General features: G+C 48.2%; 1 protein-coding gene and 1 long non-coding RNA gene across 9 annotated transcripts in view; one reads left to right on the top strand and one right to left on the bottom strand.

The window, feature by feature from the left end:
• AGAP1 (ArfGAP with GTPase domain, ankyrin repeat and PH domain 1) overlaps positions 1-25,468 on the bottom strand; it is a 517,259-nt gene that overhangs the window by 71,681 nt on the left and 420,110 nt on the right. For 5 of the 8 annotated variants that reach the window (XM_046018363.1, XM_046018364.1, XM_046018362.1 and 2 more), the window contains 3 exons: positions 24,315-24,392; positions 6,926-7,080; positions 3,704-3,794 (listed from right to left, as the gene is read on the bottom strand). In XM_046018363.1, the coding sequence (XP_045874319.1) occupies positions 3,704-3,794; positions 6,926-7,080; positions 24,315-24,392 (324 nt within the window). The remainder of the gene's footprint in view (positions 1-3,703; positions 3,795-6,925; positions 7,081-24,314; positions 24,393-25,468) is intronic. The other 3 variants (XM_046018365.1, XM_046018366.1, XM_046018361.1) reach the window with 1 other exon arrangement.
• Positions 3,823-6,571, top strand: LOC123950519. Its single transcript, XR_006820244.1, has 3 exons — positions 3,823-4,027; positions 5,367-5,434; positions 5,566-6,571. It is a non-coding gene; the product is annotated as an uncharacterized LOC123950519 (long non-coding RNA).

The raw sequence follows: 25,468 nt of genomic DNA, 5'->3' as shown, positions 1-25,468 counted from the left end.
AGAACACCAAGCTACCTGGGACACCAAAAAGTCATTTTCTTATTCCTAATGTCTCCTTTCTCAAAAAACCAAACCAAACCAAACCAAACCAAAACCAGAAAACAAACAAAAAGAGAAAGACCCTTAATCAGTAAGAAGGACCAAAAACTGGACCCAGTTCCCAGGACCTACAGGCAGAGGGAGGGACACGGTTTCCTGTGTTTTGGCTTCAGCAGCAAAGCAGGGAAGCCTCGATCCCACTGGAACCCAAGGAAGCATCCCCCACGTTTGTGGCCTGGCACGCCCACCCCCCGCCTGCCAGAACCCTCTAGAAGCATGAGGGATGACCTCCCAGCTGTGATGCTGGGGGCTGCAGAGGTGTCCTGTGCTCTCCCTGGGAAGATGCAGGCAGGACCAGGTCCCTGGGTGAAATCAGGCTCTCTGGGGCCCTGCAGAAAGCAGCAACCTCTTCTTGACCCCGTTTCTGCTTCAACACCCAGAAACTAGAGCTTCTCCTAGTTAATGTTTGACCATTTCATGTTTGACCAATGTAAATGACCTTACATTTAAAGTCTGACACACTGACAAATGTGTGTGTGTACTTGCACACACTGAAATATACGCTACTCAACATCCAATTTCCTAAGACACAGGTGCCCATTCTACAGCAATTAGACAACCCACATCACCACACCCTACCACTTCCAGAAAGAGGTGGGGTCCACGTTCTGGAGTGCATTCTTACAGATCTTTTCTGCCTAAATTCCTGAAATGATTCACTAGGGTCTCCTTGACTTACTGCCTAAGTTCTTTGTCATTTCCAATGCATTACAAAGTTTCTCCATCTCAATTAATATGTATTCTTTTTTACATAACTTTATTAATTTTTACCATCACTCTTTAAGGTGGCACATGTTGCTGCACTGAGCAGACATCACCATGAATGGTTCTTCAAGGTTCGCACATTGGGGGCGCTCTGGTTCTTTACTCTGCCAACAGTGCAGTGATGTACACCTGTGAAGCGACATTTCTACGCCCTTTTGCGCATTTGCATGGGCTTGGTCCCCAGAGGACACGGCCGGAGTGTAGGGTGTCCACCTGCCTGAGGCTTGTTAGGTATATTGCCAAAGTGCTCAGGGAGCTTTTACAGGTCATCATCAGTGTGTGGGTGGGGCCCTTCCCAGCACTTTCTCCAAAACCGGGTATCTTGATTTAAAAACAAAAAGCCGGGGGCGCCTGGGTGGCTCAGTAGGTTAAGCCTCTGCCTTCGGCTCAGGTCATGATCTCAGGGTCCTGGGATCGAGCCCCACATCGGGCTCTCTGCTTGGCAGGGAGCCTGCTTCCTCCTGTCTGTCTCTGCCTGCCTTTCTGCCTACTTGTGATCTCTCTCTGTCAAATAAATAAATAAAATCTTTAAAAAAAAAAAAAAAACAAAAAAAAAAACAAAAAGCCTTTGCTAGCTAAAGTGTCCCCTTCTGGTGTCCTTGATCTCTGTCCCCCCATCTTATTCTCTGAAAAAATACAGCAGGGAGGCACGGAGCTCCGCTTACTCTTTCTGTGGCCCAGGATATAGAACTCGATACATAACTCCCCCCTTAGACTCCCGTCTCCTCCCCTGTAACTGGGGCTGACCGCAGCACCAACATTCACAGTCATGAGAACTGAAAGAGATAGCACACTGGCGGGTTTGGCACAGGCCTGAAGGAGACAAAGTGTTTAAGGAATGGGAGCTCATGATCTCTTTTTTCTCTGGACTTGTCACCCTTGGCCTCTCCCTGCTCCCTTCATCCCTGCATTATCTGCTTAGGAGCCTCCCTTCCCCACTGCTCCACCCCCCTGACCCCACACCTCAGCACTCGAGCAACCCACCTGCTCCCAGAAGGGACTCTTGACCTCCAGTGTGGCTCGTACCACGAAGCCTGTGAGCCATGGAATATCCCTAAGGGACTCCGGCTGTATGATGGAAACAGTCGTAGGTGCTTCTCCTAACGGAGGCTCTAACAGCTTTAAAAATTTTACTTTAAGAACTTTCTGATAAAAACACACTTAATAAGTACTCTCTTATAACTTCTTTCAGGACACATTTTGAAAGTAAAATTTAAAACTTTGAACAAGAGAAGATACTTTAGAGAAGTCTGTCAAGACACCTGAAGAAGAGACCCATTCTCTCTCCTGGGGACCACAGACATGGGCCTGGTGACCCTTCCTGTTCCTGTCCTGCAGCACAGTGGCTGCTCAGAGAGGTTCCCCACTTCCCTTTCATCTAACAACCTGAGTTAGTGCCTACCTCCTCCTGTTTACGTGACCATCCCTGAGGGCGGCCTCCTCCTCCCTTTACGGCTCTGTTCCAATCTACAGGAGATGGGACAGCCGGGCCAATGTCCCCGAGCACAGCTCAGAATTCATCTCACTCCTGCTCTGAAACTCAAAGGAGTTCCCAGTGTTTACAGATGAAGATAAAGGCTCTAACGTTCTCCACTTAGCATCCTCACCTCCCCCCACTCCACTGTCCTCACCCCCCTACCACTTGGCAGCTACACTACCCCCACTCCAGCATCCTCACCTCCCTGCCACTTAGCATCCTCAACTCCAACCCACTTAGCATCCTCACCTCACCCAACTTAACATTCTCATCTCCAACCTACTTAGCATCCTCACCTCCCGCACTCAAGCATCCTCACCTCCAGCCCACTTAGCATCCTTACCTTCAACACACTTAGCATCCTCACCTCCAACCCACTTAGCATCTGCACCCTCCACCCACTCCATTATCCTCACCTCTCCCCATTTAGCATCCTCACCTGCCCCCACTCCAGCATCCTCACCTTCCTTGGCTCCAACCCGCCTCCAACCTGAGCAGCAGGTGCATGTCCTACTGCTTCCCTGACGCCATGATCCCTCCAGCCACCTGTTCAGATCCCATGAGTTTCCAATGCCCCTCAAAACACTAACTTCTGCAGAAAGTCTGCCTGAGTTGCTCTGTGCCCTCTAACAGCCCTTCTCCATGGTGGCAGGTTCTGTGGTCTCTGGGTCTTGCCTCGCCCACTGGGCTCGGGCTCCAGGACGGCCAGAACCATATCACAAGCCTCTGATTCCCAGGTGACACTGAGCCTGGGGCCAGTGACTTTCACCTGGTCTCAACTGGATCTCTCTCTCTTGAAAACCCTGTATTCTGTGCTGGACAGCAGGAAGCACAAAGTAAAACTGGGTCACTCCAAGGCACGAAACAATCAAAATGAAGTCTATCAGTTCAATCAGGCTTCAGTGTACAGTAACTTTCACATTAAAAAAAAAAAAAAAAAAAGAAACACCTTTTGATGCCAAAATCCAGAACATATGATTTTGAAATTAAAAAAACCAACCCCAGAAATCTCTGGGCAGGAATTAACAATTGTGCTGCATTTTTATGAAAAAGCAAATAAGCATATGATCACTGATAGAGCAAAAGGTTAATTTCTGGATATGGCACCAAATCTGGGCACACAGCCGAACCCCTGGCTGGCCTGACCACTGCTCATCAGGAAGCCTGAGGCAGAAGGCAAACCTAGGTTTGAGTGTAGGGTACTGTGTTCAAATAAAATCCAAACACGAGTACTTCAGTTCTTTAAAAGTCATCACGTCACATCATAAACCTTATGTGCAAAAGGACTGACAGGCGTCCACTGTGCCCTGGGTGTCACCAGACCGCCCCACCTCCTGTGTGCCTTCCCCCGCCCAGACTTACTCTGGGTCTCGCAGTCCACGCAATGGGAGTTCCCGCGGATGTTTCGTATCGACTGCAAGGCCATGGCCTCACTCTGGCTCGTCAGTCGGGACTGGGCATAGAGGGAAAAAAGGCAAGAGGTGAGAAGCCCGGGAGACACTGGCACAGCCCCTGGCAACATTGGGGCAAAGCCAAACTGTGTGTCAGCAGATTTAGGCTGAGGACGGTCTGAAGCAGCCGCTCCGCTTCTGAGGTCTTTGGGGAAAGTATGACCGCCAGAGAACGCTGTGTGCCCTGCGTTAAGACCTGTCAGACGAGGGGACTCTGCTAGGAATGAGGACAGAGGTAAGTTCTGGATCATTTGTGAGTGAACACAGACCAACCGCCACCTGGGGGATGGAAGTGGTTAGCATGCCCTGTCGGGTCTGCTTGCTCTGAAGATGGAAGAAGGGGAAAGAATCTGCTTATGAGCCATGGGTCAGGGCTTAATCAGCACCACGAGACACATCTCATGATTCCTCAGCAGGAAACCACGTCCACACCACACTTCATGCCTTAGAGATGCACTTTTCACATTAACAGTATCTCAGTTGCTCTAGCAACAAAGTCACTAAGGAGGGTGGAGGGCAAGGAGGGGCACTGGTTCTTAAACTGATACTTAACCCTCTTCTCTCTACAAGTTAAAGAAATACCCAGGGGAGAAAAGAACAACTTAAGAATTTATAAGCTTTGATGTGATCATCCATGCTTCAGTTTTAGCAACACTATGAACTATGCTTCTAACCTGTTTTCAAAAGCACACCTGTATGCATACATGTACTTTAAAAAAAAGGCCAGTCTGTACTGCTTTGGAACCTGTGCTTTTAGCCTAAAGACTTGGGGTCACTTCTCAATGCCACCCTGCGTTCTCCCACATCAACATTTTGAGTGGCTGCATCTCATGCCACTTATAAGAATTTCTTTCTGAAGTTTTTTTTGGTGGACATTTAGGTGGTTTCCAATTTTTCTCCACTGTAAATAGTGCTGTAAAGAACTCACTTAATGCTAAAATTTTGCCTGCATTCGTCATTACTTACTGATGGCAAATTTTTGGAAGCAGAGGTGCTAGGTACAAGGGTATGTACTATTTTTAAGCTAACTTTATTATTATTATTTTTTAAGTAAACCCATGCCCAACATGGGGCTCGAACTCATGACCCCAAGATCAAAAGTTGTAGGCTCTACTGACTGAGCCAGCTGGGCATGCCAGGACAGGTACTATTTCTAAAGGCTAACAATGCGTATATTTAATAATGGTTAAACGCAACAAGTATCAGAGGATACTTAAAATAAGCTGGATTTTTATGTCAGAATTCACAAATTGAATCATCTCATGTCAAATTGTTTGATGTGGAACAACCGACTGCTTACTAACATAAATTATAATTTATTTATATCTATTATCTAATCAGCATAACTGCATTATTAAGATTTTTTTCCCTTTGGTTGGATACCCCAGTATCCAAAGTATACTTAACAATTTATGTTGGCTTCTGGAGTATGTACAAAGGGCTGTGTCTGTCTGTCTGTCTACTTGTCTGCCTGTCTGACTTTTACAGCATATGTATGTCCATGCCTGCATTATCCACAAGCAGCCAAAATTCCTTAGGCCTCATACTCATTTGAGTCTGTATTTTCCCTGCAGCTTTTCCTTGGATGGGACTTCCACGCTGTAGACTTTGACACCTACTCAGCAAACACCCAGGGGAACAGGTATGAGTTTGTCTTCCCTGGTGCTCATGAGTCCTCCTAGGGAGAGCGCTGGTAGACAGAGTGAAAGGGGACAGCATTGTAGGCAGGTGTTTGTGTCATGCCCAGAGTGATGCTGTCTGTTCTCTCAAAAGCTGGGAAGAGTCCGGCAAGGGCGTGACATGGAAACAGGAAACAGGAGATGAAGATCTTCCTGAATCTGGAGGGTGTGGCATGGATTCAAGTCTGACGTAAAATACCATGATCGTGTACAAGATTTGGAGGATATGTTTGTCTGTTCGACCACATGCTCTCCCCACTCCTGTTCTGAAACTGGAGTCCCATGCTTTGTGTGTGATATGTGTTGTCAATCTCCGTCCATGAGGAGATCCAGAAGCTTCCTTGCATTTGCTTCAGAAGCCCTGTCTGTGGATGTAAGTCAGTAAAGCCAAGGTTCTCGGAAAGGAAAGGCAGTGATCCTCCCCACCCTGGTATAAAACATCTTTAAAGAAGAGAAGAAAATTACATTATAATAACAATGGCTATGGTCTGGTTTATCCTGGTTTAAGAGGGTAATAAGGTAAGACACTCCACCTTTCTGAAAGACAAACTCCCTTCTTAAGCTGAGCAGGGATCGCTGGCTGAGGTTTCTTCAAATGGTCACAAATGGAGGGGGCAGGTCGGTGGGCAATGCTCTTTCTCTCCTTTTCTGGTCGATCATAGTTTAAAAAAATCAAAATGTTCTTCAGGACTTTACAATGTCCCAGAAAAGGGGTTGAGAACATCTACCTACTGAAGCAATGACTGAGAAAAAAGCCATAATGGGAACATCCCTGGCAGTGGTCTAGAAAACGGCAGCTTACAGTTTTTTGTTTTGTTTTGTCTTGTTTTTCTGGCTAAACGACTGCAAAGAATCACCTCTGATGACTGAATAAAGCACACAGCGGGCTTCATCAGCAGAGTTTACAGAATGGACGCTGTCCACCACCCTCCACCTCCTGCCTGATGCCCTGCAGACTCATCTATGCGCCTCTCGTTTTCCTTTACTTTCGTAGCAGGAGTCAGTGTTCTAACTTGACATGGGTTTGAATTTTGTGCATTTGTGAGAAGAGAACAGTGCATCTTTTAAGTCTCCCTCTCCTCTCCTGAGTGTATTCTGCCTAAAACAAAGTAAATGTCGATGCATAAGCCACAAGAGTTTAAAAGATCTCATCACCCACCATGAAAAGGTCAATGCTTTCTTTTTGGGATTAGTTGAGAGAGTCAAGATGTAAAATGGGATGTTCTGCCACAGGAACATGGTTAGGCTAGGATACTCATACTTGATACGTATCGACACAAAGTGTTTTTTCATTCTTTTCAATTATTTAGCTTTTCACTCAAAGAATAAGTGGCTTCTGTCAGTCACATACATCATATGATGCTTCCCCTCCCTTGGGCATTCCTCCGGTCCTCCACTTCCCTTTAACGATCAGTGGCTCTTGATTTCGGGGAGCAGCCTGCTAAGGGTCTTACCTTATTCTTGCTGCTCTCACATGACTGTAAGCTGGCTAGGATCTGGCTCTCGATGGCTTGGACCCACGCATCTCGCTCTTCATATGTGGTGGCTTCAAAGTGCCACGTCTGGCCAGTGAGGGACACAATGATAAACTCAAAGTTTTCTTCTTGTTCTGAAACACAGAGTGGTGGGGATGAAGAGTTTAGCTTTCATGAGATCGCAGCCCCTCTGCCCGTCCTCGGTCATAAAAGTGCCTTTGGGTTCAATCGCGCCTGCATGGGGCTGGCGGCACACACAGGACGGCCCGACTACACAGCGGAGATCTGAATCCACAGACCTCCAAACACGCAAGATTTGGTTCCTAAAGCCAGCATGGTTTAGCTGGGTTTCAATCGGTGCTCGGGGGATGAGGAAAAATGAAAATCAGTGTGTGATGTCCGTGTCTCTGTGTTGGGCACAGAGGAAGCCACTCAGGAAAATAACATGGTCACACGCACTGCATCATTGAGATATCTGTGGGGGTGAAAATTCAGTTAATGGCATTAATCTCGGGGTAGAGTCTTGATTGCTCTCAGGCACCTGCGTGAAGATCCACAGACTGACCAACGGCTAACGGGGATACCTGGGGGTTTCTGCTCTTTATTAGCAGGAGACCCGTTTCAGTGAGGAAGGCTTTCATTGCATTGTCTTCTGCCTGGAAAGTGAGTGGGACTCCAGGTGATTTGAGGCGACATCACGGCTGCGACTGGGGTGACCATCTGCACAGGGAAGGGTGGGACCTGCAATCAAATCATGCTCTACCACTTGCCATGGTGGGGTCTTTGGACGGATTCTTGACTCCTCCGAGGCTCACTTCCGTACCCTTAACCTGGGGGGAAAGACCGCCCACTCCACAGTGTTATCTATCAGCTCAGTGACATGTGCCATTGAGGCTGACACAGCCTGGGCCACGGGAGACCCTCTGTTCCTGTCTAGCCCCGCTACTGCCACGGAGACGGAAGGGGCACCACATAAAAGCAGCATGACGAGTTACCAACAACCATGGGGAGATTTTGAGCTCAAGTTTTAGTCACAACATCTCATTTGAGCTGTAGTTTGCAGGCACTGGACTGTGAAGCAGCTGTGTTACAATCGCCCCGTGAGCAGCTGTTAGTCATACTGAGAACCACTGAGACCTGCCGAGCAGACCACTGCCTAGGTGACCACTGTCACCTGCATGTAGGCAGATCTACCGCACCAAGCCCCGATCTTTCAAACTCTCCGCTCCGGAGCAGCCCTCCCAGCCCCTGACCTCCAGCCCCTGATCTTTGCCCAGCTCCCTGCTGTGCAGGTCAGTCCTGCCCTTCTCCAGGCTTTTCTCCCAGAGCCCTGCCTTCGCGGAATCCCTCAGCCCTGAGACAAGGAGGCTATCCTGCACATCATGTCCTTCTCTGCTTCCCTGTCTCAGGAGAGGAGCAGCCTCGGCCACTGTGGTGGACGGACTCCTCCCATCTGATCCCAGGAACGGGAACATTCTTAATGCACAGCCAGCTCTGGGCAACCACTTCCCTAAAGGAGCTCAAACTGCCTTGGAAACAAGGCTACGCCACGTTTACACAGCATCTATATGCATTCTGATGGTAACGGTATTGTGCTCCATGTAAAGTTACTATTTTAGAACTTAGTCCCCCGGGGAGCTGGAACCAACTATGAATAGCACTGGAAGGAGGGCAGGTGGGTATGTCCACGGGCCAAACCACTGCTGAAGGCCTTCTACAAATGCACCTGGTCTCAGGTAACGCGACTGACGTCTGTCTGACAAGAGGGTCCAGTGCTCCCACCGGCTTCTCAAAGGTCTATGACAATCCTGGCATTGTTCAAAGCTCCTGTGATGCAGTGCATTGTGGGATGCAGATGCTGAGTACAGGTCAGGCGTGGCCCTGGCTGAATGAACTGAAGGCCCTCCCACCAAAAGGGGCCCCAAACTGGGCTTCCTGTGGAGAAAACTGGCAGAGCTTGGGGAAAGGACTGAAGGGTATGTCCCTTCAGGGGCAGGGGCAAGGGCAATGGCAGGGCCTCTGGAAGGCATTGTGGGACGCAGGGGTCTGGGTGGGGGGTGTCTTATGCTTGCCTGCAGGGTACGTGAGCATGCCACACTTCCTGACTCTCTCTGACTTGAGTTCTGGAGAGACGGTGATTAAGAGTTCAGAAGTGAGGGGGCATCAGAAATTCTACCCCAAGCTACTGTGCTCTTGAGCTGGAGAACAAATGACCCCTGTGTTTACACAGAAGAGAGAAGTGCATCTGCTATGGAATGGGGGCGGGGGGAAGGGAGGAAGGCAGGGGGTCTGTTCCCCCTCCACCCCGGGATGCCCTTGGACACTTACGGCCTTGTTGGGATTTTCATCTTAAAAACTAGCTGTGGGGGCGCTTGGGTGGCTCAGTCAGCTGAGTGTCCAACTCTTCATTTGGGCTGGGGTCATGATCTCGGGGTCCTGGGATCGAGCCCCATGTCAGGCCTGGCTCAGTGTGGAGTCTGTTTGGGATTCTCTCTCTGCCTCTCCCTCTCTCTAAATGAGTAACTAAAATCTTAAAACAACAACAACAACAAACCCAAAACCTCGATGTGACTTTCAAATAGGTCTCCCATGACTGACCCACAACTGTACTTTGCAATTATTAGCTGAGATACTATATCTGTGGATTCTTTTAGGTCTAACTTCCTGATCCACAGGGTTTAATGTCCTAACACTATAAATTACAATCTCTTCTACACTGAATTCTGTAAGATAGTACCCTGAATTCATGTACTTTATGCAAAAGCACCCCAGTGAACTGGTAGGAGAGATAAGAAAGAACAACTTAAGCCATAGGCCACTGGGAAAAACTTGCTAATTCACGGTACAATGTGACAACTGTTGATTACATCTACCCAATAGGCTCACACTTGTCTTAATCTGTGAAATTCAAATGCACCACAAAAGTTCCCCCTGATCAGGAATTTTTGAACCTCTCAGGGGAAAATGATTATTATAACCATTAGTTTCTCAGTTAAATTTATGCATCACTGGTCTGCCACAAAGCTTTCTAGCCAGAATCACTGGCTACCTCCCCTGGAACTAAGGGAAAGAACTGAGCTTGCTTTCCACTGATGACAGCTCAGGTGTATGACTGCTGGGGTCTGCAAGGGGGACAAGGGTTCAGGCACACAGGAGAGATCGTCTAGGGGGCACCAGTGCACGCATAACCTCAGATGATTCAGCACAAAGCAGTGAGAACACTGATGGGGCCTGTGGCGCAGGGGCACATACTGATGGGGTCCCTGGCGCAGGGGCACACACTGATGGGGGTCTGTGGCACAGGGACACTAATACTTTTTGTTTTGTTCTGGCTATTATGGAGAATTCTCCACTGAAACATCCGTCATAGCTCGTGCAAAGACCAGACTTTCAGATTCAACTGCTGGAGTGGAGTCTGGCTTTGTCCTATTAATTATGTAAACAGAACTTACCTGTGTATGCCAAATCTACTTGTGGGAATAAACATAGTTAAGCATTAACAGGAACGTCAGACTTCACTTCTTGCAAATCTCCAAACGGAACTCTAGCTACATCTCCTCTGGGGCTTCTCCATCACTTCCAAAGTCAATCCCACCACTTGTCTTCTCCAGCTACTTATACTGGACACGAGTTTCCTTTTCTAGCATATTCTATACCACCCAACATTCCTATCTGTACTTGCAGAAGATTCTCTCCCTGTCGAGCTACCTGCAGATGAACGGCCAACTTTGGGACGTCATACCCTTGAGAAGTTAATCCCCTGTTGTGTGTCCTCTTCAGAGGGAGCCTGGAGAAAATTCAGCTTCTCAGGGATGACCTGTAGGCCCTTTCTACTCGCTACGGGAGGGACATAGGACAGTTTTTCAACTTTTTTGTAACAGATGGGTTTGAGCAGCCGCCAGGCCTCTGTGTGGAGGGTCCCATGGCTGGCTTCAGGCTTCTGGAGAATGAGTACTACACTCAACTAGCAATGTCTGCCTTGGGGAGGGGGGCGTGCAGCTCAGCACGCTGGCCATTGCTTTGCCAGGCTCAGGGTTTTCTTTCCAGCTTATAAATTACAGCTTCTTCTCCTCCCTGGCCCTCCTTTGCTGACCACCGGTGAATATATACCCCAGGTTTAGTTCATGGCTTCCCCACCCCCTCACCACTTCTGAGGGTTCATTTCCTTCCAAAACGTAGACAGTCACTTCTGATATATGCGGACAATTCTCAGATCTGTAGCTCTGACCCCCAGATCCAATGATTTGTGGAATTTAAAAAATGCCCACAGATACTCTTTAAATATTTTGTCCTCACATCAAATTACCATGCATGAAACCAAGCTGCCATAACCCTTCAAAATCACCCAGATCCCACTTCTCCTCTCTTCCCACGGCCATCTCATTAGTTACAGCATTGTTTACTGAACTCCCTGCTCTGTAGGGTTCTCTGCATCCCCTACTTCTGGCCCAACTACTCCAACTACTTGGAGTTTACCATGTGATGACTGTGTGCCACACTCCTCCCAGGGGAGCACCAGCCTGGGCATGGCTTCCACACACTCTGCTAACCATACTGCCCTGCAATGTGGTGGACAGACATGTGCAGGGCTTCTGCAAAAAACGTACTTGTTATCATACTGATGGCCCAATCTCCCAGCTTACCCTCTCTCCCCCTCCCCAAGGCCCCAGGAATTCAGACACCAGAACAGTGAGCACTGAGAGCTAAATGCCTATAAGTAAGCACCACCCTAAGGGGCAAACACCTTTGGTGGCATGACAAACAAGGTGGTCATAATAAGGTGGGAGAGAGAACCTCGAGTGACCCCCCCCCCCCCCCCCCCCCCGCCAAGCAATCAGGATGGGAAGGGGACATGGGCCCTGTCTCTGTAGAGCCTCTTGGCTCCTGGCATCTCCTTGCAAGGAGAGCATTCCACAAAGGCTGACCACGTGTGAACTCAATACCAAAGACACTAAACACAAAGGAAACAGGACAGTAAATTTAGATCCAAAGGATTACAGATACCTAATTTAAAGTAACTATGCTTGAAATGTATAAACACAAAAAATGGAACCCTAAATTTTCAGGCAAAAGGAGACCATGAAAATTGATCAGGCAGATCAGAAAAAAGGATAGTTCTTTTGGAAATGCAAATGATAAATGTTAACAAAACCCTCCCAGGACAGGATGAAGGAGGAGCTGCAAGGGGGTGGGGTGGGGGAGTGAAGAGCCGGATGACAGAGGGACGAACAGAGGACACAGTGAGGCCGCTGTGGAACAGAAATGACAGGGCATGTGGAAGGTGGGATGCATACCTGACCACTGGGTAAATGGTGGGTGCCTCACGGGACTGTGAATGATAGGGGGCTCTAAACCCAGGAAAACAGCATCAACCAGGAAGGATCGCAGCCATGAAAAACCACACCAGAAGCTTACGAAACCATGGAAAACTAAAGACAAAAAAGCGTCCATAATAACACAAAGCAAGAAAAGGCAGACCGCTCTTAAAAAAATGGCAGCGGAATGAAGGACGGATTATCTCAAGAGCAACAACCAAAATTGCAAGACAGAGGGATAATACCCTCGAGTCCTGGAAGAAAATAAAGTTGGTCAAGGCGTGGGAGCCCGGAAAACCTTCTCTGAAGAAGAAGAGTGGAACATATTTTATGTGGAAAAAAGAAAAACAGTAGAAAGAGTCTATTACCAAGACTCGCTGAAGGAGTTGCTAACAAATACGCTTCAGAAGTGTCTAGAAAACAAGCCGGCGCCAGGGAAGGACTGGTGAACAGCTGAACAGATAGAGATGTAGATGCATCTAAGCAAAAACTGTGTCAGACACTACTTCTGAGAATAAAGTCTCATTTCAAAGTACCCAGACAGGCTGGCAGGGAGAGGACACTGGAACCAATGTGTTATCGGGCGGCATACTCATCTGTAAGGGGGTGAAGGACGAGCATTAGGCACACATGATAGAGTACCAGGGTCAGCCTCTACAAAAAAAGAAGTAAAAGATGCACCTTCCAAATCAGAAGGGGGAAACACTTAAATAAGAAAAAGATATATGACCAAAATCTATAATCAAACCAGGACTAGAAGGGAACCCCGTTAGTTGAACAAAAAGTACCTATCAAACCCATAGCATCATTATTCTTAATGATGAACAGAAGCAATCACTTCCTATAGTTAAAGGATACTCAAAGCAAAGATGCTCACTGTAACAGCATTTGTTCAACCCTGGGGCCAAGATATACCAGAGAATAGAAGATCTTAACACTGGAAAGAAAAAAAGTCATGGATTGCAGGACTGTTTACACAGGAAACCACAAGTAATTTAGATTTATGAAAAATAAGAACAACCGTTAGTAAACAGATGGTATGTAAGACCAATTTAAAGAAATATTAGTTGCATTTCTGTACATTAGAAAAAACCAAATCATATGTAAATATATCTGTTTACAAATATATATTTCCTTCCATCTGTGATAGGGAGGATACGAAGAACCGTGAATAGCCAATTTGACTTCGTTGTTAAAGTAACTACACAAAGGATCACTGGAACTTGCAGTCACTGCTAACAGGTGGTGAAGGGCAGAGCCCACCCTGTATTTCGAGGTGATGGACAAACCAGAGTATGCAAGCGGCCAGAGAGGGTTTCACGCCTCGTCTCCTGGGAGCTGAGACCCTCGCTGGGTCTGCTAATTGTAATGAAACACCAATAAGAATCAGCAAAGCACAGAGCAAATGGATGCAAGACATCTTGTGACTCAGCCTGGCAGACACGGGTTCTCGAGGAGAGATGTGAGACTGGCAAGGTTACCAGAGTGTCTAGAAAACAAGGGTCACCCCAACAACCCTGGAAAGCACAAGTTTCATGACCCAACGAAGAACCACTGGTTGCAAACGCTCAAGACTCCAATTCATCTGGGACATGTGCTTTGCCCAGGGGAAGGCCTGGGGGTGACTGCCAACCCGGAAAGGCACACAGTCACAGAAATAAAGAAGCCACAAATGAGGACAAAGTGTGGTGTCACAGTAAGTGTGGTCACTATGACATCTGTGTGTACGTGCTGTTTCTAAGGTGTCTCGAAGCATGCACAGAGGCCCAGCCGTCACAGGACAGGTGGGAGCGTCAGGAATGGTCCCCGATGGGACTCACTCTAAGCCGAAGCTCAATATGCTGTCAAACACTGACAAAGCGTCTTTGGGGGAAGTTTTCTCTTTCACCTCAACTGCTGGCCCTTGATGTGGCAGAAGATGGGCCCTCCAGTCTTGCCCATATGGTCCCAGCAACAGCTCCCGACAGATGCTGCTGCCTTTGGCGCTGGGCCGGCCTTTGCCTGGTGGGCCACACTGATGGGGCTCCTTGCTGGACTGCCAACAGAAACCTTGGGGCTAGTTGGAGGAGAGGGGTCCAGCTCACGTGGAGAAGGTGGATGGAACTCTGGTACTGTCCCAGGAAAGAGGCACCGCCAGTGGGGGTGACTCTCTGAGCCTTCTTTTGGATTCTGGGCCCTGGTGAAGATGTCTTTATAAGGAGCTGGGCAGCGGGGATGCTTCGCTCCCCAAATAAGGGGTTGAGACTCCAAATAAGGAGTCTACTTGCTGTCCTCACAGGGGTCCCAGCTGATGCTTACGGCATTACATACTTTCCCAGATACTAATGTCTTTATGTGGTTTTATTTTTGGTGGTGGTGGTGGGGTAATATGTTAACAGAGATACAGATAGAATTTCAGAACTGAATTATATCTGCCATTTGGCTTTTCTCTGCCTCCCTAGATTAAAACAAAATAAGAACAAGGATTACGGAGGAATTGCATTTTTAATCACGCTATGTATAATTTCCATGAAGGGATACTTTGTTTCTTTGCAACGAAACTGCGAAACTGCGCGGAATAATAAATATAAACTGCGGTACTGTTGGGGTCTAGTTGTGTGTCAGGAAAAATACCAAGACCTTATCGCCATCATCTCATTACCTTTAATTATTCTTCTTTCTTTAAAGTGGCTAGTAGTGCTCTTTGTTTTTTGAAAACAAACATTTAAAGGAAAGAACTCTTGGCGGGTGTCCAGTGGGAGCTCGAAGGGTCTCCTCTCTTCCCAGTGACCTTTCTGCTACTTTTCCTTGTCACCTATGTCAGACGAGGAAGGTGTGCCGACTTTTAAAAGGAGTTTCCCCCAAATCTCTACTCAGCTTGTCACTAGCGTCGATTCTTTTAAGCTTGTCCCGTCGGAGAATGCCAGGGGATGGGATGACACACATCCGCCCAGCTGTTGTCACGGCTCCTGGGACGTGATGCCCTGGGTGTGTCAGCCATAAGCTGGGGACTGTCCAGCTGCCATCGTCAGTGATCAGTTAGCACCAGGAGGAGGGACAGTTCCATCTATACCAGGATCATCAGAGCATGTAAGAGTCTTGGCTGCTGTGCTCTGTTCTGGGGGTGGGTAGCACGTGTGTCAAGTTTCCTTCTCCAAGTTTTCATAACTGGGCTGGGGACACAGATCTCCTTCCTCTCTTACTGGGGACCTGTCGAGATATGTCCCACAGATGCAGATGCCTTGGCCCCTCCACATTGAGGCCCACCCCCACCCCACCTGGGGGAGGTAAGACGGCTGCCGACCAGCAGAGTGATGGGATGCGCCGGATGCCCTCCAGGTTCCCCTCTAGCCAGCTGTAGCCACCTTTTTCCAAACTCAATCCTGATTCATCCTGGGGACAGAAGACTTGGCTCTGGTGGGAGACACCAACACATTAACCAGCCATCCTACTAGGGTCAATGCCTAGTAAATCTCTCGATTTAATCCTTGCTTAATAGCAGTGACTGTTTACACTCATTAATAGCATATTTTTGGACATTTTCCCTTCTTCTATATGGATGAACATGAACACGTTCCTCCTCATGGCCTGAAATGAATTTCTATCTGGCGATATGGCCTTATTCAAATCACCGATGGACGAGCAGGATTCCATCACATAATGAAGTGGCACGGTGATATTTTAGTTATATGCAACTAGATAAAAAATGATAAAAACAGTAATTGGCAGTGTGAGGCCAATCAGTCAGAAAGACAGACTGAACATTACTCTTCACTGTCACCCTCATTTAAAATGTGAAGAGTTGCACGTGGACCCTGGGAACATACACTTGCTATTATTCCTTTCACTAATACAAACTGACTCCTCATGACAACTACAGCGGCTTATATTTAATTCATCCTGTAGAAATAGAACTCAGGTTGCCAGAAGGCCTGCTGGCGCGGACGTCACGAGTGGGCTTCTCCGTGTCAGATGCACGCGTCACCAGCAATCCTCAGTCCGCGGCCCCTGGGCAGGGATATCAGAGTCCCGTATATCCGCTGCTGGGGATGAAGAACTGTGTTGTCTCGCGACGTGACATTCCAGGGCTGAGCTGCTAAATAAAGTTTTGTGATTGGGCTCGCAGGGATTTGAACAGTTTTCTGTGTTTAACAGTTAGCTGCGGAGAGGTCCACTATAATAGTATTTTAGCGCCATGAACCTGTCGAAATCAACCTGCCCAATTATTCCAAACGACATTAATAACACCGGATATTACACTAATTGCGTCCAGTTTCTATGCAGACGAGGCCCCGTGGGGCTAATTTTGCCTCCTCAGGGGCAAGCAACTCAGCCATCAGACTGATTTCACGAGGAATCCCTCCTCATTACACAAGTCTGGGCTGTCAAACTTTTTTTTTTTTAAAGGTTAATGGGCCAATCAGTCATCAATTATTTTTGTGGACTCCTAGCAGACAAAGGGTTAAAGGACTTAGAGCAGCTGCAACTGTTCTACATTTGGAAGCTGTTTCCAACAGGAGACCGCCTGGACCAGGGGTGCGTTTTGGGCGAGCGGGTGGAAGGGGAGAAGAGCCAGACAGATGCGAGCCTGTCTCCAGTGGTAGGTCTGAGCAACAGAGCAACTGTACTGTGTTCTTGCAAAGGCCTAGGCGACTGGGTCCCCTATACTCAGGGGACACACAACTGCTTCAAACTGTGAGATGCAGGTTTGACACGAGCAAGGACACCTCTTCTGAGTTTAGGGCTCAGCATGTCTGTCGCTGTCTTCACTGGCAGGATGGGGCACCTGAGTCCATTCTCCTGAGCGCCTCTACTAAGCTGGAACCCAGCCCCCCATGCTCAGCGCTATCCATGAGGCTAAGCGTCCTTCCTGACATAGGTCATGACAAACCCATGATGAGAATGTGTTCTCTCAACTCTGCAGGGATCAGCTGCTCTGCACCGAGGGACAGGTCTCCTTGAATAGGTGGCCAAGGGAGGAGTCCAGGATCCATGGAACCTGAGGGTTCCCAGCTGCTCACCATTTAAAAGTGATCTGACCATGAAATAGCCAAGACCCGCAGTCAAACAGCGGTCTTCTCCACTCCAGACTTCTGTTGATCAAGAATCAGGACTTTTGTTTTAGGATCTATCACAGTACCTGGATTAACAGGTTAATAGTCACTTCAACGTTTGGCTCATTTTATTTTTTTTCTCATTACCAAGTGAGCATAGCAATCGGTTTCTCCCAGTTTTTGCCTTAAACTCCACATTGTCTTTTCTTCACGTCCTTCCTATTTTGTGGTCCTCTCCGGGAACGAGCTTCTCTCTCCTGCCCTTCCTGCTCTGCCACCTGCCAACTGGGAGCCCATCCCACCCTTTGATCTCAGCTTCAAGCATGAGGGAGGCACGGAGGCTGGCCTGGGATGACAGAGGCGTGCTGTCCCTCCCTTTCTTTTGCCAGGAAAGACATCCATAAGGAATCCTGAAGAGCCTGATGCAGCCTCAGAATCCTTCCTAACGCAACTCTGCACACAGCCATTGTCAGCTGGTTCAAGTTGGAAACAGGGAGGGGATGCATTTGCCGTTCTGCCCCCTCTTCAGGTCTACCACAATCTACAGTGAGATCACTTGTGGTTATGTTGTACACAGCCCCAGGCTTTTATGTTAATTTTGTGAGCCATGCATTTTGTAAAATACTAACATATTTCTGCTTTCAAAGCATATATCACATAGGCATGTGGTCTAGATCTTTTACTTCATTACGAAAACCACATGTGTTTAAGGTTTCAGCCAAACCCACCATCATATAAAAAGCCAGTTTCTATTTATTTTCAGTATTTCTCCCATTTCATAGGACACAATAAATGTGAAGGAAAGCCTAAAGAATAGGGTCTAGGGTTGTGCAGAACCAAGACCTATGGCCACTAAATAAAACATAGAAAAACACTCCCTCCTCGTGTTCCAGAAATTAATTTTAAGCAGAAGAGAAAAAAAAAACACCATTATTTCTGCTCATTATGAACACACTCAGTTAGTGGTATTTAGGTAAATATTTTTGCAAACTCTGAATTAGGTAAATATCTTTGTTTAGCCCAGAGTCCAACAGAGGTGTTGTACTGTGGCTTAATTTAGGACATGAGCAGAATTAATTCTGCAAAGAAGCGAGTCCCCAGGGGGAGGTCACAAAGTTAGGGATGTTAACCGCTGTTGTCATGGGAAGATTCTCTTATTTTCCAAACACATTAGAGGGAGCCGGGAGAGCAGTCTGAGAGCTGGGCACCACGAAACTCTGTTCTATCAGCTTTGGCTTCCAAAGCCATGGGGTGTCAGGCATTTCTTAAATTAGGGAAAGTACCTAAGACAAAGCTCCTGAAAAAATATAAGCAGATCCAAAACTGCGACACTTCAGGATGGAGAAGACAGATGTTCGAGCATCTTCATGGCACCTGCTCATGGCCGAGGCACTGCAGGAAAGCCTGAGGCCCAAGCTCTTGGTTTAGAAAGAGAAAGGGAGCCCAGAGTATCTGTTTTGATTTATGCGGTTCCTAAGCAGTGCTCTGCGCATTTACCATTTATTACTCATTCTAGTTGATGTTCGTCACTTTCCAGGGTCCCTGATCTCCTGGTGGAAGGCGTGTGTGGACTCTGCTGTGCTGGGCGGGCCCTGTATTGTCCCTGGGGCTGCCCCTAGCTACTGCTGGCTGTGGGGTTGGTTGGCAGTGTCTTGGTCACCTATTGAAAAGCCGATGGCTGGAAAGACAAGTACCCTCACTTCTCTCCCCTAAAAGTCAATTCTGGAGTCTCCATGAAAGGGTTTCCAATCTTAATTTATCTGCAGGAGTTCTTAATCTGTGCCATTCATCACTGACCAGCGTCTACCTTGGCCGATTCTGCCCTCAACTAATACACTCAACAGGCCTAGAAAATGGTGCTATGGATACTCTCCACGGACTGTGTTCTTGGAGTGATCTGCCTATTAAATAAGTCTAAGAATTTCACCATGACCCCTGTGGTCACCCTGACCGCTCTGCAGTCAAGTCATTTCTTCTCCAGTCATCCTTCCAAGTAGGTTTCATTGTGTTCATTCTGGGGGAAGAAAACAAGGCAGGGGGAGGACAGACCCAGCAAATCACCATAACCACAGTTGGGAAGTGGCAGAACTGGGACCTGCTCAGGCGTGTCTGCTCCCAAAGCCAAATTTCTGTGTTTGATGACTGCTTTGAGGACGACAGTGAAGGGGGAGGGGTAGCTTTCAAGGTCTGGAAAAAACGAGGTTTGATTTTAAATTCCCCCTCACAGAAACATCTCTTGCTGAATCTCTGCTCCTTGCCATGTCCATGTTTCTCAAGCTCTGAGTTTTCCTTGATGATGGGACCGGCGGTGCTCTGGCACAAGGCATGGACAATAGCAGCAGGTGTAGACGCTGAGTGACCTTCCTCTGGATATGTTAGTGTGCCGTCTCCACAGCCTGCAGATGGGGGACTGAGGTGCCGCGGAGACTCTGGAACTGGACCCCATCTAGCTCAGGAGTTTGGGCTGAATAAGCGCCGTCTACACCACTGCTCAAAAATACGCGGTGTGCAGAACCGCCGATCAAGCAACACTGTGGGGCTGCAGGTGTCCGAAGGACTCACAGTGGCAAGCCCTGTGTCCAGGTGTCAAAGGCAGCCTCAGGTGATGGGTCGGCCCGGAGATCAGGGCTGGATGCAGACACCAAAGGACACACAGGTCACATCCGCAGCGGCAGAGCAGCCTTGTTCCCCTCCCTGTGGTGAGGGCTGTCCATGGAGGTCACAGCCCCTGCAGGGAGTCTGCCTCTCTGCTAGAGCCTCCACCTGCCCAACACCTGTTATGGAGCCCACGGGTTCAGGCTGTGGCTCTGACCTCAGGGCCCAGCCCAGTGGCCACCTGCCAGGGTGCTTTCTGGGGGCATGTGACCGCCCCTCCCCACACCTCGGTTTCTCTTTTTAGGAAATATGGAGGATATGAGCCTCCCCCTCGGGCTTCCTGGGAATCCCAGGGCAGGATGCCAGGAAAATGCTCAGTGTTGCAGTCCGTTGTGGCTCCTGTTGAATCCCGGAGACAGTGAAGCCTTTCCTGACACCCTTCACCGTGTCGAGCTTCACTCTCCACTAACCTGCAGGGCACCCCATGCCTCCTCTGGAATGAATATTCCCTCACTCCATGCCTGAGTCTTCGTCCAACATCCCTTGTCTGACTGCAAGCCCTTCCCCCTTCCCTCTGCCCCAGACCTGTGCAGGACAGGGACCTGAGACCTGGCAAGCCCGTCACTATCTCAGGGGCTCATGCATAAGCATGAGCTGGTCATCTGTTTGCCTCGACGTGAAGGAGACAGATATTTCAGCACCACGACCGGGGGCATCAGGTGCTGGACAGGGACTGTCCTGGCCGTCCAGCTGCAGGAGGGACACAGATGGAGGTCCGAGGCAAGCCGCCGTGCTGGCTGGTGCTCTCCAAACAGCTTGTATCCCTCTATGTGGGGCCCGTTTGTGACCACGTGCCAGGGACCTCAGGGTCCCTCTGTTTGGCCCGCTGTGGAGCAGGGAGGCCGTGCAAACAGGTTTCACAGACCCATCTCTGGGCAAGTCCCAGATCCACAGAAATGTACCCCAAGACAGGGACTCAGGCTAATAGTGAACCTGGCTGGGACCTGGGTGTGAGCATCACCTATACTACAAAGTGGCTTGTTCAGCTCACAAAATGAGGGTGGGCCTGGCACCCCAAGAAACATCCCTTGTGCCCCAACACATCTCTCCTTTACCCATTTATGCTTTATCATGTCCTGGAAGAGTCCTTCTCTTCCGTCTTGCAGGGGACGATAATCCCACCTGTCTCTGGGTGGGTGGAGGAAGACAGCGCAGGGACTGTGTGTGGCCCTACTCTGGGGTGCTGCTGCTCACACACATCCCACAGGCCTTCCTTCTACATCCCCTTGACACAGCGCCTACTTTCTGCTCAGCCCTCTCTATTCTTCCTCTGAAAGATGCTGACCTCGGACCTGAACATTCCCGAGTCTGGCTTCAGCTGCCTGATGCGGACGTGGTTCTCCCTTGGGCTTGGAGGCAGCAATGAACTGGAGAATCCCATCATCAACAGATCTTCCATCCCATTTCACAAACCTCTGAGATGGCAAAATGAAAGTTCGTTCTTGTTGAAGGAACTGAAATTTCACCAACCTTGGCAGAGTTGAATTTTTATAAAGTAACAGAGATGTAAAAATTAGTCTAAAATACATATACAGAAACATCAGGTTTCCATTTAGGTTTCTGAGATAACTAACCCTGATGGACAGAAAAAAGTAGAAAAGAGCACACTTTTGTTTGTTTTCTAGTATTTGGGTATTTCTGTCATCAGTTCTGGGTAATCTGTCTTATCTGCTCCCGTCATCTATCTACTGACCTGTTCCATGAGGATCCAGGAGTCTGTCCTGGAGTTGAGCTGTCTGGGCATGCATTCTGTCTCTAGAACTCCAATTTCCCGTCTCCAACAGGATACCTACCAGCAGGGTACCATGTAGATTTGCTGAAATAATGCGGGCCAGGGGTTAGGAATGAGTGGACACAGGAGAAGAAGGGTTTTAGAGTGGGATTACCAGGTCCAAATTCCAGTCCTGCCTTTCTTCCGCCAACTTGAGTCTCCGGGCAAGCCCAAAACACCTGAGCTGCACTCCCTGGATCTGGAAAGGGGGATGTGGGTGCCCCGTCCCAGGTCATGCTAAGGCCTGCTCAGAGGTGTGGACGCGCTCCTTGTATGGTGCCTGGCACACAGGGCGTGCCCTTCCCTAACTCCTGAAACTCAGTTTCCAACTCTCTCCCCGGGGATCTTGGGAGTCAACTCTCCTTCTGGTGTTTTGGAGGGTACCTCTGAATACATTATACAAAGAGACCAGTTTAAAAAATACTCCGTCTGGAGAGGGTACATTTAGCAGATCACTCAAGGCCTCAGGTGACAACCAACCTTGGAATGTTCAGGGTAAGAATTTTCATAAAGGATCATCTTATAGAGAGAGAATATATGATGACATCACAAAGCAAAAGACTGGAGGTCAGAAAGGCATTTTGAGAATTTACATAATTACACGAATTCAGGAAAACACGACTAAAAGTGGTATGAAATGAGATGGTGTGCTTACAGAATTAATCTTAAACCCAAACAAAGTAAAGGAAGAACAGTCATGTCACTTAATTGAAGATTCACAGATGTAACTCAACGCCGAATGGAAATGAGAGAAAATGGGAGGGAGGATTGGCTTGGTGGTCATTATTTACTCCAGTACCCCCGGGACTGCCTGCAGCGGCTGCTGGCAGTCGACCGAAGGCCTAGAGATGCAGCCTCATCTGGTGTTTGGACTCCTGGGAGCTGCACACATCACTGTCCGTCCCCAGTCAGGACAGCCAGGCAGGGCAGACACCACAGATTACCTGGTCAGTCAAGGTGAGAAGCTCCCACTTCTGCACATCACCACACCTGTCGGGGGCTACAGGCCACCAGTGTCTCCAGGAAGGGCTGTGAGCAAGACCCAGGGGGAACTGTCTGTCCACATCCTCACTGTCCCCCAACTTTATATATGACCACATGGAAAACCAGACGTGCTTTTTTTTTTTTTTTAAAGGCCAGGAGTCAATAAACTAATTTGTCATGACAAATACATACACACACAAAAGAAAAACAAATCTGAAAAGGACACAGGGAAAAGAAATGATATGCAGCCTAAGTTGAAAAACTAACACTAAAAAAATAGTGAATGAGTATATTTAACGCCCTTAAAAATAAGACAAAAAATCATACTGTGTGTGACTGCTCGTAAAATTCTATTATTTTTCCCTCTCATTTTGTCTTTCTTGAATGAATGCTTTGAAAGAAGATACCAAGGGGGGGGGTCAAGCCCCACTGGTACCTTAACAGACGACAATTTCCCCTTGAGGAATGAAAAAAAATTATGATTAAAAAAATAGGTCTTTAACAAGCCATCGTGAAAATGTAGTTTTGTTTTCCAGATTCATTTTTTTTTTCTGGCTGAGAGCAGGGCTTTCAGCAGCAAGACAGGAGTAATTGTGGAAGGAAGAAAAAGAGGATGGTGATATAAATCAGCAAAGGTTAATGATCGGGATGTGAAGAGAGGGACTTGTTTACAGAAATAGCGTGCAATTTAAAATTTACAAGAGATTTAATGCCACTGCTTGGCAATCGCTAAAATCAACAGCCCAGAAAACAGTGACATTAAGAAAAATATTACAGTTATAATCATCCCCAAATAAGTCAATTAGTGTTAGGGCACGAGCTTGCGATTACTTGACCCATTTGGCTTGCACTTAAGTGAAAAAAAATGTCCCCCTATTATACCAAGATCGCTGGATTGTGACCTATTTTGCATCGTATGCATCGTACACCACCCTCCCGCACAAGCGCTTGGGCGGATGGTGGCTTTCCTTTGCCTGGCATCAAAATAATTCTGACCCTTGACATTTGTAATCATAAAAAAAAAGGCAATTTATAATTGTGTTGTTCAAATGAAGGTGGGAAAAATTCAATCTGCTATTATACAAAAGCAGTGGCGGCTGTCTCCAGTGGAGAAAGCAACGCAAGTCAATTTGTGAACTTTGGCACCAGACGACCTTTAGAAACACAACAATATACTGAATTTACAAGCAACAGCAGCCCATGCAAATGACCCGGGCCGGGCCGCCTCTGGATTAGAGCCGCACAGAGCATTATGGAGTATGCGTCCACAAAACAAATTAAGACTGTGACTTAAATGTCACGGCACACTATTGTATTTGGCTACAGATCATTACACCTGATACTCACACTTTTAAAAACTGTAATAACTTGGGAAATATTACATTGAGTGCCCGCATGTATAAAGGGAAAGAAAAAAGAGGAGAAAATAGGTTTCTGAAGTAATTTAAACATCGCTACTCTAGGACTGAAGCGAAAGGTCAAAATTTAAGTAAGCTGAAAGGAACACGAATGGCAAAACCAGGCACACAGACAGGAGATGGAGAGACGGCGGGGATGAGTCCGCGAACACAACGAGGGGGCATGCGGCTCCGGGCGGCGCGCGGCGTTACCTTCAGTGTTGGTGCTGCTGCTGCTGTAAATATTTCGCAGGCTACCAACACGGTTTAGTTTCCAAGCCTTGCGTTTAGCTGCATCCCGAGAGCAAGGGGAGGGAGGGGGGGGAAAGAGAGGAAACAAAAAGGAAAAGAAAACAAATGAAAAGGGGAGAAAAGAAATGTCAAAGCAGCTTGTGACGTCAGCCCTGAGCTGGTACATCCTGGGAGGCAGGTGGGCGTTGGGTCTCACACCCCCCACTCACCCCTGCTGCCCCCCCCATCCCCTGCAGAGCTCAGGAGCAGGCAGGGATGGGCTAGCCAGTATCCTTAGGTTTGTACAAAATCAAACAACCAGGAAAGGAAGTCCGTGCATCCTTTTCACCCTGCTGGGCTGGACACGTGGCTCCTCCAAATGGTGCCACGCTGGCCTTCTCCTTGGCGACGGATGGTGTCTCTTGAAGGAGCTATGATGCTAGCAGCCATTAGCCCTTTCACCTGGCAAAACACTGGGAGCATGTCAAACCAAGAGCCCCTGGTGGGTAGCAGTTCGCATGTATGCTGCAGAAGGGAGGTCTACAGCACCCAGAGCTAACCACAGAGAAGCTGTCGCTCCCCACACCTATTTTGATCTGGACAGTAGCCTGCACCAGCAAAACCGCTAGCATCTTGCTGTCATCAAAGGGTGAAACCCCTTCTCCTTCCTATGGGGGCTACTGGAGGCTCTGAATGGAGCTCCAAGAAACCCAAAAAAGCATGCGCCTCAAGCTCTCAGCTTGCCCAGGAAAGCATCCCGGGGGCGGGGGGAGACAAATAGTGAGTTATCCACAGAAGAATCCTGGGTTTGGGAGGGAAATGCAGAATGAATTTAACAGTGTGTACGGGAGGTAGGTGGGAGGGGTCCCCAGCCTTCTCAGACACTCTTTTCCAGGGACACATTCTCAACTGACCAACCCCCCGGCCCACTAACCATACATTCGGGCCAGCAGACACCTGTGGCAGAGAGACTGGTTCCCGCCAGCCCTTCAGAGGAGCCAGTTCACAAACTGTGAGGAGTTCCCAAAGTAGAGCACACCGGACCGGCCCTCTCTCTCCACTGCCACAGCCAGGAAAATAAAGTGGTCCGACCTGCTGGTAGGGCCTCTTCTGGAAAACCATTCACTGTGGGTAGG

Source organism: Meles meles, chromosome 9 (assembly GCF_922984935.1).
Source record: "Meles meles chromosome 9, mMelMel3.1 paternal haplotype, whole genome shotgun sequence".
In the NCBI taxonomy this organism is placed as follows: domain Eukaryota; kingdom Metazoa; phylum Chordata; class Mammalia; order Carnivora; family Mustelidae; genus Meles; species Meles meles.
The sequence above is the reverse complement of the archived record's forward strand: the minus strand, read 5'-3'. Positions and strand labels throughout refer to the sequence as shown.